This window comes from Apteryx rowi, unplaced genomic scaffold (genome assembly GCF_003343035.1).
Source record: "Apteryx rowi isolate R43461 unplaced genomic scaffold, aptRow1 scaffold_53, whole genome shotgun sequence".
Lineage (NCBI taxonomy): Eukaryota > Metazoa > Chordata > Aves > Apterygiformes > Apterygidae > Apteryx > Apteryx rowi.
Window position 1 is genome coordinate 2527106 of NW_020450794.1, and position 20289 is coordinate 2547394.

The following is a 20289-nucleotide window of genomic DNA, read 5'->3' on the forward strand; positions in this document are numbered from 1 at the left end:
AGGGTCCTTTCTGTCCCAGGAAATTCTGCCCAGAATTTGTTGAGATATACAACATTAAAAAGGAAAATTGCCATTTCCTTGCTTACATTCCCGAGAAAGATGTATAGGTACTGCCAACCTCTGCGTCGGAAGTCAAGGCCTTTTGCCACCAGCCAGGCACAAAGTTTGTGATCGGAAACTCAATCCACTTCTGCCCGGTCAGTACCTCAGCCACCACGCTATCCTCTCTCTTCTTCCAGTGCTGTCATGGCAAGTACTTCACATTAACGAAAAATACACGTAGCAAATGCTGCCTTCATCCTACAGTGAAAAGCCTGGTTTGGTTTCAGCCTGATGGCTACTTTAGTAAGTTGATGGATCTTAGCATGGGGCAGTTTTAAAGTCACATCTGCAGCCACAGAAGAGGCTCCTGGATGCTGTCCAGGTTTTTTATTAAGTGGATTTGATGTCTTGCAGGCTGGATTCCAGTCTTGTAACATTAAATGAGGCAAAAGGATAAAAGATACAGAGCCCCTCTATCCCGTAGGGCGCACAGCTTAAAAGATTAAATAATTCTGTCTCACCCTAGATTTCAATTTTATTCCAATTTCAAATTTTATCTGTAAACACAAATGTATCTGGTGTGAAAAGCAGTTCTCTGTGGAAGCAGAGGGGTGAACAGAAAGAGAGGCTAGGTTGGCTCCTGGAGCAAAACACACTCTTAATCTTGCAAAGTGCTGAGAGCCACCCCCTCAAAGTAAAAGACAAATTCTGTCTTCCCTTGGCACAACTTGCTCTTCTGAAAAGTCTGAATGTTGTCCTTACAGTGAATGGCAAAAACTCCTATCGGATAAAGTGCTACAGGATTTGGCACTCAACAAGGATAAACAGTAAGAAAAAAAAAAAAACAACATACGTGTGTGTGTGTGTGTGTGTGTGTGTGTGTGTGTGAACTTCTAGAAGGGTATTACAATAATTGAAGTGAAGATCACTTATGTTAAATAATTAAATTGCAAACCAAAGTTTTGACACATTTGCCTAGTTAGGGCTGAGGTAACCTAATGAATAAAGATCCTTTCTGTAAACTAACCATCGAGGGAATGGGAATCAATTTTAGTGGCACAGTAGCTCGCAAAGAGCACTGTGGGGGGAACAGTGCAGAGTCATCAAAAAGGCACAATAGCGATGCGTAGGCACATAAACTCCTTGGATTCTGCAAAATAAAATTTTCTACATATTTCGGCTTATTCAATATAAAATGCACTTTTCATCTTTAAAGCAAACAAGGCTTAAAAGTTGAAGCATGCAAAAGTTTAACATATTTGATTCTAAAGCATTCAGACAAAACACCAGCCTTTTCAGTACCAGCAACACACATGCGTGTGCACGCGCATGCTCCAGTAGTATGAACTTCAAAATGAAGGCCAGGTCTACAGAGAGACTCTCAGGAAAATTCAGATCACTCAGCCACTGCAGTGAAGAGCAACCTCCTCCTGAATGGGAGTGTTCATATGAGAGTCCAACACGGCTTTATTTATGCACTTCAGCTTCATGCTTTAAGTCAGTTATCCTTAACTTCTCCTGTTTCTGAGCACAGACAAGACATTACGCAAAACACCTATCTAAATTTAATCTGCTAATTTAACCTTGTCTCTTGGGCTTTGACAGACGAGCACTAGCGTATCTAGCTCTTGCAGTTTAACACATTACCACCACCTGGAAGTGACTGTATTGATGGCTATTCTCCCCCCGCGCAGGCAGCAGAAGGAAGCGTGAGGTCTGTTTTCCCTGCTGCAGCTCTCGGTTGGATTTGAACCAGATGAAGACAGACAGGCAACCTGGGGGATTAAAATCTTAAACGGCTTGCAGTGCAGGCCAGCAAGGGCTCTTATTTCTCACTGTTTTGGATGAAAAGCTAGCCCTCAGTTCTAACACCAACGCTGTTTGGTTTTGCTTGTGCTGCAGCCAGACAAGCAATATAGCACCAAATGAGGTGTGAATTCACTCATTCGTTTCAATGCAGTGAATGTTCAGATAGGTTTTGGTCATGCAAACCCCGAAACTTCAAAGCCAGTTTTCTCCAAAGCAGTTATTTTCATTATCAAGTCAAAATGTAAAACAGAGCCAGACCTTTGGCTTCTATAACGTCAGCTCATGTCACCGGTACAACGCAAAGAAACCTTTAAGCTCCCCAAAAGGGGCAGCGAAGTATTCCCTCAGCCACAGGGGAGGCGCCCGCTCCCCTGTGGCAGCTGCAAGGCATTTCCACTCGCCCCCAGTAGCGCAGCAGCTCCTGAACACACTCTGCGCCAGCGATGCCCAGTCTCCAGGTGTGACGCCACTCTGTAAACACACGCAGTAAATCCCAAGCAGCCAAGCCACGTTCGACAGCAGCACTTGCAGACACACACCACCAGCCAGTAAAAACCTGCCAGCATTCCCCTGGCAAACTGGGGACAACCCATGACAAGGTGATGAGCATGTGGAGCCCTTCTGGAGGGACTCACAGTCCTCCATCATCCCACAAGCAAAGTCCCTCCATCCCCAAGCAACAAACAAGAGGTCAGAAGGTGGCTATGCAGAGGCTGGGGGCCAGCAGGGCTGAAGGAGCAGACGTGCCCTCATCTGAGGCACCTCCTGCTGTACCAAAAGTAAAGGAACATCTCGGCGGCTGAACACCACCAGGATCTGAGGGCCAATCCAGGTGCGCTCTCCTCCTCAGCCATGCTTTCCCCTTCCCCTCTTACCTCTCCTAAGCACAGCTATAAATCACACATGCTCAGGAAGCTCACAGCTGGAACGCACCCAAGGCAGGGGAGGTCAAGCAATCAATGAGAAAATATCCCTAAGGTGATTAAGACATTTGGCCATCTTTATCGCATAAATAACTGCATCAGAAATAGCATAAGTGCCTAAATTTCTCCTCTGTTTTAAAACAATCGATCTCCTTAAAATCCTGGTCTTCAAGTATCAGTCATGAAATAGATTGCCAGTTACGAAAATGATAGGGGAGGTCTGCCTCTCTTCGAAGAGAGAGTCAGAGCCAACCTTGAGTTCGTCTCTGCCCAAACTTAGAGTTGTTACTTGCAGTTTAGCCTCATAAATATTTCAGATGTCTCTTGGGCTACCCTATCTCTTCTTACGCTGTCAGGCACAGGACAGCTATGCCAGAGAAAAATAAAGAAAGAGCAACAAATGCCCTGAGTGGAATTCTTAGCATTTTTTTTAAGGGTAGGAAACAGAATGCTACTTTTCCCCAATATTCACATTCTCTCTTCCACAAACAAACAAACATCGGGTTTTGGGACTGATTTTGTGGATGTGATCTGAAAGTAAAGCTATCACCCAAAATCTAGGTAGAAAATAAGTCACAGAATAAATTCTGCAGCAATGTAGGAAAAAAAGCATTAATAATTCTAATCCAGCATGTGTAAGGCCAATGGTATCCTGGGCTGCATCACGAAGAGTGTTGCCAGCAGGTCGAGGGAGGTGATTCTCCCCCTCTACTCAGCCCTGGTGARGCCACATCTGGAGTACTGCATCCAGTTCTGGGCTCCCCAGTACAAGAGGGATGTGGCACTACTGGAGCAAGTCCAGCGAAGGGCCACAAAGATGCTTAGGGGACTGGAGCATCTCTCTTATGAGGAAAGGCTGCGAGAGCTTGGCCTGTTTAGCTTGGAGAAGAGAAGGCTGAGAGGAGATCTTATCAACGTGTACAAGTATCTGAAGGGAGGGTGTCGAGAGGATGGGACCAGACTCTTTTCAGTGGTGCCGAGCGACAGGACGCGAGGCAATGGGCACAAACTGAAACACAGACACTTCCATCTTAACATGAGGAAAAACTTTTTCACTGTGAGGGTGACAGAGCACTGGAACAGGTTGCCCCGAGAGGTGGTGGAGTCTCCTTCTCTGGAGATATTCAAAACGCGCCTGGATGCAATCCTGTGCAATGTGCTCTAGGTGACCCTGCTTGAGCAGGGGGGTTGGACTAGATGATCTTCAGAGGTCCCTTCCAACCTCAGCGATTCTGTGATTCTGTGATTGAAGTCAACAAGCTTAAGCAGAATATTCCAACAGCTCTGATTATATCGTAGTAATGATAAGCCTATATCCTGCTGTGCAGCCGTGGCTTTGTTGGAGGTGTAACCGAGCTTCAGCCTACCAGCTTTATTCCCCAAAGTCTGCATAGAGCTTAACAAGCTCTCTTCCTCAGTTTAGTGCTTTAGTTTCTACATAAACACCTCTGTATTGTTTTTAAAGCAATTTAGTTTGAACTGTCAGTCATTTGGGCTGCCACAGCTATTTGCAAGTGCATGTGACACCAATAGCGCAGCTTCCCTGGACTCCAGAGGTAGTCTTTCAAGTGCAATTACATCCTTCAGGCATCCGTCACCTCCACTAAAGAGAAGCTTGGCCCTTACAGTTATTAACACTTTCTAATCTCTCACTACCACTGGATAAAATAGTTTTGATGTACTTACATCCTAGCACACATTACTGCCTTCCCCTCAATCTGGCATTTATAAATTATACATACGCTTTCTTAATTATAAGCCAGTCAAAGAAGGAAGAAAAAAAAAACCAACAACAAATAAAACACCCTCCACAGCAAAAAGCCTGCTTATGGCCCTGCATCAGTAAGTGCAGATGAGTGATCACGCAGGCGTTTCCCCTCCAAAGTTACCCTTCGCATTATCCCAGTTTACTCTGCTTCACGTCCATACAAAATTCTGTCAGTTCCCACGCTGACCCTGCACAGATGTCAGGTAGTTGGACCAAACGTTCCTGCATCTGACCCCATTGTTAACATGATTTAAATTAATTGAAAAAAGGAAAGAAATGCAATTTTTTTTGTTCAGAGGGTATAGCGTCCTGTTACCTTCTCACTTCTGCAGCATTCTTGCTACCAAAGCTCTGCACACGTACAGTTCTTCTCAGCACAGAGAAATAAGGCCCCCAAAACTTCATCCATAGAACACTGCAGCTTGCTTAATCTCAACAATTTAAAAAATGGAATCCTAATTTTTGAGAAAAATCATATTTTCAGTGACCCAAAATTAAAACTCTCCTAAGGTACCTACCCAAAACCCACTAGCAAAGTAGCACCGACAGCTCTGAGTGGGCTGTTACCATCTTTGATCAGTAGGTCATGCTCCTCAGAGGCGGGTTTTCAGCACAGCAGACAAGAGCCCCAGGGTCTGACCCAGTCAAGTCTGCACCATAGTGCCAGCGCTGCCCCTGCTTTCCTTTGCCACTTCTCCCCACTTTCTCCGCATTTCAGTTTCAGAGATGTAAAACATGGATAATTTTTCTCTGTCACACAGCAGTCTTGTAAGACTGGGTTAACAAAGAACGTGTGGGGCTGCAGTATTTTTGACCACAAAAATGGTCAGTGCTTGATATTTCTGTACAGCGAAGTGTCTTTTCAGTTGTTTTAAGCCAGCACCACGGAACAGAGACCCACTACCTTCTGGCCTTTAACAGCAGACATAGATCCTGCTTGCAAGTAATTGTGGATGTAAAACTGGAGGGTAACTGATGGAAGATGATTTGCGCACCTGAGTTAGGGAGTGATAAGAAGAGATGACTTGTCTACAGTAACTACCACAGAAGTTCACAGAAAGCCTAGTGGGGAACCACGTTTTTCTGACTTCTAGATTGTTTTTACTACCAGACTGTACTCTCTAATACAATGAGAGGCAAGAAGAACTTTACTTTTTTTCCCCTTAAGTCTAAAATACCTACATAGGAAAAACTGCAAAGAACTCATTTAGTCTGCTCTGACCAGAAGGTGCTAAACTGACCAAGGTACAATTATTTACAGAAGCAACAAAAATAGCTTCTACTACTTTTAGTAACTGGAAACCTAGGTAGCCTAGGTAGTGCATCAAGGTAGTGACAGAGGAAAAAAACCTGTCAATTCTTCCCTGTGACTGGGAACTAGCCTTGTGACAGAAACTCCTACAGCCACATGCGTACAGAGCCAACTGCCTGGTTAAAAACAAAAAGATCAAACAACAACAACAACAACAACAGGATTTTACACAACAACCAGCTCATACAAGTTATAAATATGTTTTTATCCTCCTGTAATATTTCTAGCCTTTACAATTTCATCACTTGGAAGCTGGCAGGGGCTACTAATATGGAAACAACATATGCAGAGATCTACTGAAGTAAATAAAAAATGGTGACAATATAACGATGTGTCAGTCTGAAGAGACTGGGACATTAGTTTGGACTGAGCAAAATTTACATTGAGCAAGGCCATATACATACTGCAGTTTTATTTACAAAGTTATAAGTCTTTCTTTGAATAGAAAATGTAGTAGAAGAATCCCTTTGAAAAGCACTCAATACTTTTTTTTAAACATCATACGATATTAACAACTATACTTCTTCTGCTTGTGTCTTAAAGGCAGAAATATTGAAATACTGTGGTTTATTTTCTTTCACTGTAAAAAGAATCCCTGGAAGACTTTAAATTTACATTTCTTCTTCAACAGTATAACTGATAACGTCACAATCACTCAAAAAGGTGAAATTACAATTAGCATTCATCAACAGAAGATGTAACCTCCATTTTAAAATAGCTTCTGAACTAATCACAAACACTAAGCATTATGAAGGCGAACCATTAAAACTGGTGTTGGAGCTGAGACTCATTTTGGTTTTATACATGTACCGGCTATTAACAAGGTCTGAGCAGGCAGCACCGAGGCCAGCACCTATCCTGCCTTAGGATTTGTATTGCTGCTTTTAGCGTTCAGACTTAGAAATTCTAGAAAAGATGGATTACTCCTCCTGTGACATAAACAAACTCAGCTAGGCCGTTGTCAACAACAACAACATTTTCAGTAACTAAGGCTTGCTCAGGGCAATTTTTGTGACAATCAAATTATTTCAGTTAGGAAAGCTACTCTGAACCGATACCGTTGTTTTGGTACATCCTGAAATATAAATGCTGCTTATATAGCTACAGAAGTGCTTGAAGTGGTTATGCAGCTATTTCCGTGAAAGCGACTCTAGGTAAGGCACTTCTGCACTGCTATTTCCTGCCTATATGGAAGAATAGGTGCTGTACGACATTGACTGCAATGGCACGGCTTAAACAGGGAAGCTGCCGCATATAGATGAGGCCTGAGTATACATATATGTATATTGCTTGTTCAGCAAAATCAAGTCTGAAAACTCAATGTGACACAAGGAGTTCCAGTTTTAATGAAGGGGATGCATTTGGTCATCTGAATTCTACACAGCCTGGGTCAACAAGCCTCTGTCTGTATAAAAAACGAAAAACCTGATTTCTGTTGAATAAAATTCCCTTCAACTGTAGAGTGAAGTCTTGGGGCTTGATTCAGTGTTTGGCATTATACCATGAGATACTTTTACTACTTTAAAGCTACTTAATCTGTCAGTGGTGTGCTGCTGGTGGTTGTGGGGGGGGGGGGAGAAAGAAAGAAAGAAAGAAAAAAGATTCGTGGCCCTGCTAAAGCTGTGCTGCAAGCCGCTGAGAGTAAGGAAGAGTGGTCAAGATTTGTCCCTTATTAGCAACAACATGCTCTTTCAGTTGCTCATTGTCAGTATCCCGACTTCACCTTCTCATCCGGAGAAAGTCCAGCAATGTACACCGATTTCATATAGACACACTGTATTTCGGACCATACTATGCACAGATGATGCTGACTTTTCTATCACGTTACCAGCTTCCAGAAATGTCTGCCCTCCTTTAACTTCTTTTTATACAGAACATCCCTCGCTCATAGCAAAATAGAAGTTAAGACCCCCAGCAATAGAATATGTGCTAACCAAAGAGATGATGTCAGTAGAAATACAAGAAGGCTTCATGCCTGTTCCCTGAAACAGTTATTTTTGGTTGGCACATGGGCTGCTCAGATTTAGGTCACTGTTTTTGTATCTCTAAACCCAACAGAATGTGTCTTGTATAGACCGTAGGGGTTTTGTCAACCATAAGAGAGACAGTTCTCACAGGGAGGTGGACATAAACAAGGTAAGGTAAATCTCAGCCTTCCTATAGTCAAAAGTAGCCCAAGGAACAAATTTTACCACTTTGCTGACTTTGTCATTAATTGCAAATCGAGCCAGCACCCTCCCTTTGACAGCTGTTGCTAAAACAAGAAGTATTATCTTTCACAGTAGATGCTCTACTTCTCTAAAATTCATTTCAGACAAATTTATTCTGCTTACAGAATTCAGAAAGTCAGCATTTTTTTTCCAGGAGGCAGCAGACTTTGTACATTTTAAATGCTTTATCAGGGTCCATTCCAAACAACAGGAGTGAGCCTACGGGCAAAAATTTCCATATTCCTGTTTCCTAGACATGTCAGTAGGAAAGGAGACAAGGGACTGTACCGTCATCTGCAGTGGTACTATGTCAACATCATCCATGCTACCAGCACTACGGAAATTGCTGATGACAGGCAGGATGAGCACCGAGGACCACGAGAGGGTAAGCCACAAACTGAACACACAGGTAACATGCCTATTTTTACTGTCATCTTCCCTTGTGATACAGCCTCTCTTGAGGCAACTACAGCAAAAAGAGGCTATGATAACAGATGGGAAGCATCAGATACAGAAATGTATCTAGCAGCCCTCTGCTCCAAAAATACACTCACACACACGACACGTGGAAGTACAAACTGAAACAAGCAAGCAGTTCCAGGCAGAAGGAAAGGGGGCTGGTTTCCAGCGGCCTTCCCCCGGTACACTCGCCAGCATTGAATAGAGGAGAAAGTTACCGTCTTTTTACCTGTAATCACAGGCTTTAATAAAACCCCTGTCTTCTATCCAAAGACCTTTTGTTGTAAAACCCATAGAAATGAACAGCTTTTGAGGCTTCCATCTCGGTAAGCTTTGGTTGAAATTGTCTGCCCAAACTTTGCAATACAATGCTGGATTTGGTGGCCAGACAGACAATTTTTTAAAGATCCCATGAGAACTTTTTCCCTATGAAACAAAGCTAAAAATAAGGGAGAAGCTCAAGGCTCAAAACTGAAAATACAAGGTAACTCGCTATGAACGCTGACAGCATGGCCCCATCAACCACAACAGCGTTGTGCGCTCAGGGGAAAAGGGCTGTCCAAACTCTTCAGAAAAAGGACAGAGGAGCTAATGATGCTGGTCTGAAGCTGTGACACTTTGAAGAGGTAACGTGGCACAGAGTTGCCTGACAGACACACAGGGAGCAGATGACATGCCGGGGCAGTCAGACTGCACTGTCCTTTCCAAGCTTTCCACAGTCATACTCTGGCCCTCTCCCGCTGCACAGCAGCGAGCTTCCAGTTTCCGCAGCATTTACCCCAGGAAAGAGGGGAGAGAAGTGGGGGGCAGGAAGGAAGAGCTGCTCTTTTTTGCTAGACAGTTTTACAGCCACAGACTAAAGGAGGCATCATGTCTCAAGTACTAGGTGTTTACAGTGGTAGGAGAAGTACAGGTATTAGCCCACTATCTTCTCAGTCCTCTCAGAAAATCCCATGATTACATCAGCCACTTTGAGAATTCAGGGTGTTAAAATGACTCTTGGCTATCTTTTAGTTCAGACTGAAAAAATCAAATCACATGTATTATATGAAATAAGGAATCCATGGAAAAGAAAGTAACTTCTTTTCCATGACGCAGACAATTTTAAAGCTGTATTCTGAAAGGGTGTTGCGGCACTGAAGCTCCTAAGGCAGACACCTAAAAGGAGGAGGGTAAACGATTTTAGCAAGAAAACTGAAAATAAAAGCAAAACCTACAACCCCAAAGAAGTCTCTTCTCTACACACACAAACCCCAATATAGGAGAAGGAAAGCACCATCACCATGAAAGATCCTCTTAATAGAAAAATGTTACTGTTAACAGGAACCATCCTAAATACACCTCAAAAACTACAAGTATACAATATGCTAGATTCTTTCACTTTTTGTAGTAAGAGAGGAAGTGGTGAAAAATGGGTCAGGACTTTCCTTTTTTTTTTTTTAACCAAAATCAAACAAAGGAATGCAAGAGAAAGTTTTATGAATGTTCACTTGCTTGACTTAAAGGCACTTATTCCAAGTACTCCATCCAGTTAAGATCGGCATTTGAAGGGGAAAAAAAAAAAAAAAAGAGTTCAGAAATCTTGTTCTCTTTAAAGTCTTCCACAGCCTTATACAACTACTGCCCAGGCTACTTACAGGAAGAGGCAAACCGCTAAATCAGTTTTCCAGGAGTCAGTAGCTATTACCAGAAGAAACATGCAGGCGAGCAGTTAACAGCAAGCCAGCAGACCCAGCCGCCTGCTAAGATGGCCTGAACTGTGACTCAGGAACAGCAATAGCATCAGGTGCTACTAGGAGCTGTCAAGGTTAAGTCCTCTAATAAAATACATTTACATCAGCAACAGGCTGGTTTTGGAAATTCACAGGCTGCTGAGTTAGATCTTTACTGGAAAAGAGAATTAAGCTGTTTTGACAGCTCCTTTCTGTTCTTTTAAGTCTCCTCCTATGTCCCGCCATACACAACAGGGTTCAGAGTTTACTTAATGAGCAGTCGCTGAAAGCCAAGGAAGTTCACAACGCCTGCTGAGTGGCAGCGTACCATGTGCTGCCAACTGTATTCAGTGGTCCAGATTCTCCAACTACTTTGTTTAACATGGCTTTTGATATTAACAGCACTGGCTATGCAAATACATTTCCCCCGGCACAGCTGAGAGGGGAAAGTCAGTTTATGGCATGGGATTTAAAAGCACAGGCACCAATTAGCCAGCCTTAGCCCTGAAGAAAGCTCAAGACGGTCATCATCTTAGGGCGTCAGGCAGCAACATATACAATGGAGAGTCCGGAGCTGACTTAGGCAGTGTCTTTGATCTGCCTGGGCTAAAGGAAAGGATATGCAGTGTGCCCACAGGCTAAGGTGAGTATATGCTCCCAGCAAAGGTGTTGACCCATCAGAACACACACATCTCCCACCTAGGCTTCCAGTACCACCTCTCCGCCAGCCCCAGACACACTGACCCATCAGACAACAGCACAGAAGCAAACGCTTCTTCTGGGCAAAGAAAGGAAGCAGTGAACATGGAGGCCAATTGATCATAAGGGTGTTTGCGGAGATGCTAGCAGGGAAGCAAGCAGCAGTAATGGAAAATATACAGGTCGAAACTGAGGTGATATGGTGGAGTTTTAAAAGGCCACTGACTGTTTTGAGTCAGGTGTCCCTGGAACTAGAGATTATTTTGCCCTTGTGATGTTCAGTCAGCACTGAAGCTATTTAGCTATTTTTCAAAACATAACTATTAGAAAAGAAAAATCAAATCCATGAGTGTGCTATTAGCCACTGATAGAGCAGCTCACCTAAAATGATGCCCACAAAAAAGCTGTAACAGCCTGAGCATGCACTTGAAATAAAACCTGAAACCAGTTTATTCTAAAATTAATACACAGACCCACACAGAGATCACAGTTCAGTAGCTGCAGAGTCTGCCCTTAACTTTGGAGTAATCCTCAAGAAAGTCATCTTAAATAATAATAAAATAGAAATAAAAAGAAGTCTCAAAAACAAAACTATACACTACAAAGAGAACCTCAACAGGCAAAGAAGAAAAAAGCCTGCACTGCTTATCTTCATAGGATTATAGGGAGCTGGAAACAGTGGTTCAGAAGAGCCTTCTGCACTTCTGATTCATCTCAAAGACTTGTGCATTTGGAAGCCCTGCAATGGCAGCACAGGGCACTGACTCACAGTCCGGACCATCTAGTTGCAGCAGTTTAAGAGGCTACTGCCTGCAGCTGTGCGTCTCGCCCCTCTGGCAGGTGTCCCCCCGCCGCTGCGCTGCGGCAGGAGGGAGCTGCGGGGGCTCCTCCACCACTGCCGTTCACAGCTCACTTCACAAACCTGAAGCTGATGGCAATTAACACTAACACACCAGGCAATCCAACTGTTGCCCTACCTCCGCTTCGGGGCAGAGGAAGACTACTGCTAAAGGACAGTGACATCTCCGCTCTTGAATCCGGAAAGCCTCATGAGTCAGAGCGTTTAGCCACCAGCAATGTTAGTTAAATTTCTACTAATTTTAGCTCATGCTTAATCCACAGCTCCCAACTCCCTGCAATGCCTTTCTAGGTGCCCAAAGCCACAACTATCCTATTCCTCAACTGCCAAAACATACAGCTTCTCACCTGAGAGGCTCTGATGCAGTTACACAAACTACATGCTGCAGAAATACATTTTTCAAATAAAAAGGCAACAACAGGAAGAAAGCAAGGACTGCTATATTCACCCTCACACTGTGTGCATATCTTAAAATAAAGAACAGAAGTTCAGCTGCATAGTTCCTGTATTTCAGGGTCCACTCCAGGACATGCAGCAGACAGGCTCATGTGCAGGGGGACATCCCACAGCAAGGTAACAAACAGCCTGCTAGAACCAACTTCTACCCCGCCAAGTAAAAGGAGAAGGAGAGGCAAAGGAAACACACACACACACACACACACACACACACACACACACACACCCCTACACACACTTCACACAATCCCATCAGAGTAAACTGAGAAAGCTTTTAAAAGTAAACACCCTCCCCCCGGCCCAGCCCAGCCCTCCCGTATTCTCAGAAAGCCACACAGGCAGAATGCTTTTACTGGGGTAACTGAAGAGTTCATTTTATAAGAAGAGTTTCCTCAGACTTAATCAACCTTACCAGCCTCCTCCTCCTCCTCTCCTTATTCACACTAAGCTGTGAAAGGGGCTTCAGCTCTCTCCAACCAATTAAAAACTAATTGAAGTAACAGACTGGCACCATAAAGCCTAAGCAGTCAGAGACTGAAGACTTGGCTCAGCAGAGGCCTACGCAGTATCATAATATTTCATTTTATTTAACCTCATAACACTGAAAGAGCAGAAAGGAGTATTCACAGGGATCCGATCCTGCAAAAATTTATCTTTATTCCAGTTCAAATCCACTGGGCTCAAAGGAACAGTACCCATATTTTACAGTATGCATGCAACAGAGCCTGCAGGAACAGAGCCAGGTTTTATTTATTTGTAAAGCAGCATGAGGAAGTTACACACACACACACACACACACACACACAGTCTCTCAAAAACAGAGCTGTGTTAGCACATCAAGTTAGTGTATTTTTTATTTATTCAAGGAGACGTCCTCATCCCTTTAAATGAATAAATGACAGACTATTAAGATGGATTTGTCTACAGTTGGCTGTAACCTAATCTTTTCTGCTTTAGACTCAATTCTTTTGTTATTGCTCGGGTGGTAAACTAAGTCAATAAATTGCTGAAAAGAATTCTGTTTCTCAAAGACAGAGAAAACCCACAGCAAGTCTTTATGACAAACTCCTATCTTTCCACATTATAGATACTAAACTTTGTGCCTGGTTGTACCAACAAGGTCTTGTAGGGACTGTATCCACAGCTTCAAATGCTCCCAAAGCGCTACTGCAAATAAAAAATGTGTGTAAGTATGCAACACTGACAATCTGGAAGAGGCAGCAGCAGGAACATTTCGCATGCATTCATACTTCCCGTACCAAAATGTCTTCACTGCACACAATATGCTACCAAGCCAGAAAAGGAACAGGCACTTTAGATGAGAAACCCCTAACCTGTGGTCCAGGGAACAGACAGAAGGAGGTAAAAGGGGTCAGGAGGAGAGCTTGGTAAGGTAGGGAACGAAAGCGGCTGGCATTACAGAGTCAGGACTGGCGGACACTCTCCTGACAGAAAGCAGGCAGAGAGCCCAAAGGAGCAGAACTACATTTCAGAAATCAAGGATTTTCTTTTGGGTACAAGGGGAAGAGAGATGGAAGCTGGCAGAGGAGAACTGCTTTCGCACGTGGACAATAAATGTGTTTTAATTGGCTGCAGGAAGCAAGGGACAAGACTGACCTGCAAAACAGCTGGTGGCGATTATTTGGAAAGAAATAATTTTGATGCATAATTTCAGCCCTCAGTCTTCAATCAAAACTCAAAGCTAATGTAGAAGAAAATACTGAAATATTTTTACAGATGGGTATGATTGGTGTAGAATCAGAGATCCCAATGAGGAGTGTGAGGCCACAGTAGCATTTAACTGAGAAGGAGGAAAACAGCTAGAAAGCAGGGGAAATTGCAAGAAGCTTTCCTTACACAAGCTATACTTCTTGCAGCATACCTACAGGGCCAAAGTGCAAATGTAAACCCAATCAAAAGCGCAGCAGAACAAGCCCAGTATAAAAAGCATGATTCACAGCAAAACTAACCCAAGATTTCCTGAATCCATCTGCAACTGTGCCTCTTTCTTGTCACACGTTTCCAAGTGATTATCCTTGATAATTAAAAGCACTTAAGTGCTCACAAAATTCCCTCTTAATGGCCATGCAAAGCAAGGGAAGGAATTGAGTAATTTGACAGGCCTGACCCTGTACAGGCAACCCCCAACTATTCCTACAGCAACCAGTTAACACCAGTTCTTTCAGTGGCTTTCAGCACTGAGGAGCTTGCTGGAAAGCAGGGACCAGAAGGCAAACAGACTGGCGTGAACCGTGGAATCTCAAAAAGCTCATTTCTCTCCCATGCACAATGCATGCCAAATCTTAAGACTCCTGCAGCATCCAGTTATCAAACTACAATAGAAGAGAAAAACAGATGGCTAAAGCCTTTATGAGAAAAAGATTTAAACATTACTTCATTTCCAAAAAAGAAAGCTATATATTTGAAAATATAGAACCTACTTGAGACCATACCTAATCGATACAAAAATAGGCGACTTGCCTCATGGAAATGAAGCCTGTCTTCAGTTAAGGCAGTGCACGTGAAAAGTTTAACCCCTTTAGAACACTACAGCTTGTTGTATTTTTAAGCAAATTTTAAAAGCAAAGTAGTTCACAAACAAGATGAGAGGCATTACATACATTGTAAGAAGCCACACATTTCTTCATCCTTAAAATAGCTGCTGAATGGCAGATCCTGTAGAAAAACCTCTTAACGTTTACTCTTTTCGAGTGCTTTTAAGCAATTAACAGCTACGTCCAGGTGAGCAGCTTCCTTGTGGGAAGAGAAACTGTTACAAAAGCATCTAATGGGCAGCAACATATTAGGAGCTTGGCAACCTCAATCCTGCAAGAGTCAAGCCATTCTCAGTGGAAATCAGGTGATTGATATGGCAGTATCACACTGAAGCTCCTCTTAGGCCCCTGACTTGCAAGATACCACACAAAATAAGGCACATAAAAGCCATCCTGGAGAGTGCACATGTTTTGTGTTAGATGCTTCATGGGCTCTACAGAACAGCTATCACAGCTTCAGGTCCAAGTACTGGAAACGATCTTGTGCCTAAAAGCAAGGTGAGGCTCTCCGGTGAGGTTCCTCTGCCGAGCCTGCTCCTCACACAGGCCTCCGGCAGCCAAGAGGCCCCAGGGAACAGGAGAGCGCCGTGCAGGGCTGGCGGGCACCCCACCGGATCAGCGGGAGGCCCGCACCTCTCTGAACTGACAGCTGGACTGGCAGCAAACCCAAAGGCCTCGCAAACAGCGCAAGGTGCTAGCGCTCGGGCACCTGGCTCAGGTGCGCTGCGCTCGCCTGCCAGAGACACCCAGCGCGCTCAGACCCTGCGCAGCGGCACTCCGCTCCGACAGCACGCATCAGTAGCAAATGCATTGCCCCCACCCCACCCCACCAGGTATGTATTCAGTGGCGTAAGCGAAAGACGTAAAATGGTTTTTAGTCTCTATTCAATAGGTCTCCCCTGAGAATAAGCAGAGAATTAACTCTCTCCTACCATGCACAGCCCTTCCAGGCCTGGACTGCAGCTCACTGGCAAGGCCAAGCGGAAAATCCTGGGCTGCCCCAGCTTATTCCAAGGGTAAGCAGAGGATGACAGGTTTGAGCACTGCCAAGCCTTTCATAAATCAAGTGCTTATATGATTAAATCAAAGCATTACGTTTTCACGGTAGCAGGAGTCACTAATCCATATTAAAGACCAAGGCTATGTTTATTTATTTTAAATGAAAGGCTCTACATGAACTAACTGCTCCATTTTTCAAAGGTCCTGAGCAGCCACAACAATCAGGTCTGGGTCAGTGGGAGCAGCCAGAATGCTACAGAAGTGACATGGTTCCACTAAACCACCTGAAAATAAGGTTTTGCTAACAAAACAGTGATAACACTGGACACTCCATCACAACCTGTCCCACCAACAACCACCACTGAAAAGCATTCATCTGAGAGCAGCTGTCTTTAATCATTAATAGGGACAAGCATTAGAAATTATAGAGAACAGAAAAAGCAAGCAAAGGGATTTGCGGCCTATGCTGGGCAAATGCTGCTCTACCTACAGATAATCCTTTTAAAGAATAAAGCAGCAACACCAGGGCGGTAGTGACTTCCCCACGCAGCCAGCATAGCTGCTGCTCTGTTTCTGGAGTTATTTTGAACGCCAAGTAAAAAATTTGGATCAATGCAATGTTCATAGGAGACAGTATTAAAACCTACCAGAAAACCACCTAATTTTGCAAACCGCATCTGATCAGTTATGAAAATATTTCAAACCATAAGCCAGTTTTTGAAGAGTTAGACAAATGAAAGCCTAAAAGAGCATACCAGTTCATAACGCAGCCTGTTCTGGACATGGACAATCCTTGCCTACAGACACATTTCAGTTCAAGTGTGTTTACGACTGCATTGCCATTTATTTTAAAAGATGAATGGAGCATTCTTTTCCTACCAAAACACCGCATTGTTAAAATGCCAGTACATTAAAATAACTCAATGCTTACTATATTTCTATCAAAACACAATTACAGTATGGAACTAGCAGCATACGCTATAGCATCACCACTTTAATATACATTAAAACTGCTTTCAGAAGGGAACAGCACATGCAGTTCATTTCTTCTGTTTTGTTTTCACTTGTGCCAAACTCAGAGACAAGCTTTAGAAATGAAGTAACCACAGCGATTCTGTCAGCACACTCAGAATTGTATCTTCTCCAAAGTTAAAGAAAGGCTTAGTTAAATGTTATCAAAATATATAAATATTTTTTGCTTTGTTTCATAAAGGATTTCCACTTATGGAAGAAATAATGTGTTTTAGATTCATATTTATAGAACATTTTTGCTCTAAGGCTCTCCAAACAAGAGGAAACACAATAAAAAAGCCTATAATCAAATGACTGTGTGGCTGATGTGTCTCCCTACTGTTTTTCCTCCTCCTAAAATTCACCTATATTTCACCACCATACTGTTGTTTCTTCATAACCAATGCAAGCACCAATATTGGATGTCTTTACATTCAAGCGTGTAAAATGAAGATTCAGAAGAACAACCTGCTTTTTTAAAGTTGCTTTCACATTTGAGGTTTTGAAAGGCTGTATCACGACTTCATACACAGGGATTTTGCTAGGCCCTGTAGTTTACGATTAAACAATAGGGTAGTTGTTTCTAAAAAAACCAGGATTGTTCTTTATAAAAACTTTTGTGTGCAACTTTCTTAAATCAAGTGAAAGGAAGTTGCAGATCCAGTCTGAACATTCCCCTGTAACATTCATACTTTAATGCTGAAGCATTCTGTAAATTCACAAGTAAGGAGTGAATCAAAGCGAAAATAAAGGCCCCAACAGGGCAGTTTATGCAAACAAAACATAAAAAGTAATAAACATAATTAATGAAATAGATAAGCAAAATTACTATGGGGAAACTCTTTGGCCTGAGCTAGACAGTAGGTCACAAGAGATAATCACGACAGTCTCAACTTTTAAAACGTTTTTATTTATAGTTTACTCTATGAAATTAAGTTCAACTTCCAAAATGATTCTTTTTTTTTTTTTTTTTTTCAAATAATCTTTCAAAGCATTTTAGGCAAGAAGATAACTTCTCAAAATTTTTTTTCTCTAACTTGACAGTTTTAAGACAGAGCAGCCAGCAGCCTTCCAGCATATTTGACAGAGATTTCTAACTCCAAGTGATAGGATTTAACTTTGTAGAGGCAATTACTCATAACCAGTGAAAGCAGCCAGTATAAGTGCCAAACTTGCCAAAAAGAAGATAAGCCAAGTATTAGAAAGGAGGCTGCAGTTTATTACATGGCAATTTGAACACCTCAGTTCGCAAGGTCTGGAAAGTACTTTCTCTGTACTGACACTACAGGATCACACTAATGTGAGGAATTAAGTCAGTAACATGAATCTTCCAAAGATATAAAATAGCACTTAAGTATCCGTATAATAGGGAACTTTGCTTGACTATTTAAAAGCTGTTTCTAGTCTTCCCCATCATATTTAGTTAAGTTCATTTCACACAGGAAGGAAGATTTGCCTAAGCCAGACCCATACAGTTAACTGTTAGCTGCTGTCTAGTCAGCTCCAAAGTCATCCAACTGGACCATTACAGCACGAAATTCCTGCCTGACTAAAATATCTTAAGACAATTCCTTTCCTTGTTCCTTCCCATCTTTGAATGGGAAGAGGCAAGAGACAGATCCTTGGGAAGGAGAAGACACAATGCACCTTCAGGTTAAAAACGATGAAACCAAAATGAGTATCTACCCCAGATTAAAACAACACAATGTTCAAGGCTGGTCTCAAATGTGTCAGTCAGCTAACAGGAATGTTAGCAGATAACATTCAGCACCAAGAGTTGAGGTGGAAAACAACTCTGGGAAAATATATGTATATTTTTTGGAAAACACTAAATCAAAGGCTCCAATAACAAATGCACTGTTCTGCATGATAGCAGCAATGCCAGCTAAAAAAAAAAAAAAAATCAGAGTACAAAACAAAGCCAACAGTTCCAAGACGAGTATGCAGCAAAGCACTCATCAAGAGACACAAGCAGCCCACCCTGCTCCTCCTGCAACGGGCAGGCAAGAGAATGAGGGGAGGAAAGACTAATACACATGCACACGCACGCAATGTCCTTCCTTTTTCAGCATCAGCAACTTATTCCACCATCTATGCAGCAACATGAGCCGCTTCTTACCATTTTTTGGTGCACTCGACCATCAGCTCCTGGTAAGAGGCCACAAACTGGAACTTGGATGCATGTTTCCCAACACGCTGCAGTCTTTTCCAAACTGAGGCCATGATGGTGAGAAATATCAGTCCTATTATACAGTAGCAACTCTGGGAATACCAAGGTAGGTTTAAAGAGTGTGTGCGCCCAACACTAGCAGATTTACATACAGACACAGTAAAAACAATGCACAAGATGCTTGAGGGAATGTCTAGGATTCATATTCTGCCTCTCCCGTCTTCACAGTAAATCCTAGTCCAGTTGAACAGATCATCACTGGCCAGGAGCAGCACACAGTACGAGCAGATGAGTAAGTAAAAGACAGAAAGGAAGTTCTCTCATGGAATCATCATTCCTCACATACTAGATGATGTGGAAACTGCAAGTCTGGAAGACAAATCAGACGGGGGAGAAAATAGTGGTTAATATATTACATACTACAGTGCTGCAATTGCATGCGATCTTGTACCTTTCAAGCAACAGCTACAAGAAGCCACAAACACCTACCCCTTTCCCCGTTCCCTCCCCCCTCATCAATTAAATAAATAAGAACGCAGCAGCAATTTCAGGAATGCAAACCACGAGTCTGTTTGGAAACACATCAACATGTCGTTTTTATCAGCACCATCATAATTGGCAACAACAACAAAAAAGGGCAGGTCAGGGCCACACTGAATCCTTACGAAGCATCTCCGGGAAGCACTGCAAAGTGGCTGAGGTGCTGCCAATATGCACCCAGAGGGAGGGACACCGGGAGATGAAGACAAGTTCTTTGTCTTCAAGCTGATGACAAAAGGTGTAACAGTTGTTTCCTCTCACTTCACCCCCCCTTCCTCTCTCTGAGGAGAAGGAACAGCCAAGCAGCATGCAAGGGAGTGTTAGCACTTAAACGTCTGCGCTGGGATGAGGACCAGGACGAGAGAGTACGGGGCATTTCCTCAGCTCTGGCTGCCCAGGCTTTCCCCTCACTGCAAGATGTTGAAATGGAAACGTCTCTCCCCCCTGCACTGAGAAACCCTCGTCAGAGAGAGGAGAAACCCAGCGGGGTCTGCTCCCTCCAAAGGCAAGCAGCATCCCCGCCGGGTGCGGGGGAAGAAGCCCCAGCACGAGGAGGAAGGGGGAGCCGGAGGCTGCTGCACCTGGCGAGGCGGCAGGGCAGGAGCGCCCGGGGCCGAGGCAAGGGGATAACCCGGGTGCTCTCCCGCCCCCACGGCGCGCCCCGCTCCGCCGCGCCAGCCCGTGTCACCTCCGCGCCCAGCGCGCCGCGCGCCCCCCGCCGCTGCTGCCCGGCGGCCGTTGGGGTTTAAAAATTAAAACGCCAAC

At 43.5% G+C, this 20289-nt stretch overlaps 1 protein-coding gene across 6 annotated transcripts in view; it reads right to left on the bottom strand.

Annotated features, from left to right (window-relative positions):
* EHBP1 (EH domain binding protein 1) overlaps positions 1 to 20289 on the bottom strand; it is a 222703-nt gene that overhangs the window by 201957 nt on the left and 457 nt on the right. For 3 of the 6 annotated variants that reach the window (XM_026080726.1, XM_026080725.1, XM_026080722.1), the window contains exons 1-2: positions 19650 to 20010; positions 18934 to 19353 (exon numbers count right to left, since the gene is read on the bottom strand). In XM_026080726.1, coding sequence (XP_025936511.1) covers positions 18934 to 19037 — 104 coding nt within the window. In that variant the 5' untranslated portion in view covers positions 19038 to 19353; positions 19650 to 20010. Of the gene's footprint in view, positions 1 to 18933; positions 19354 to 19649; positions 20012 to 20289 lie in introns of those variants that run through there. The other 3 variants (XM_026080728.1, XM_026080727.1, XM_026080724.1) reach the window with 2 other exon arrangements.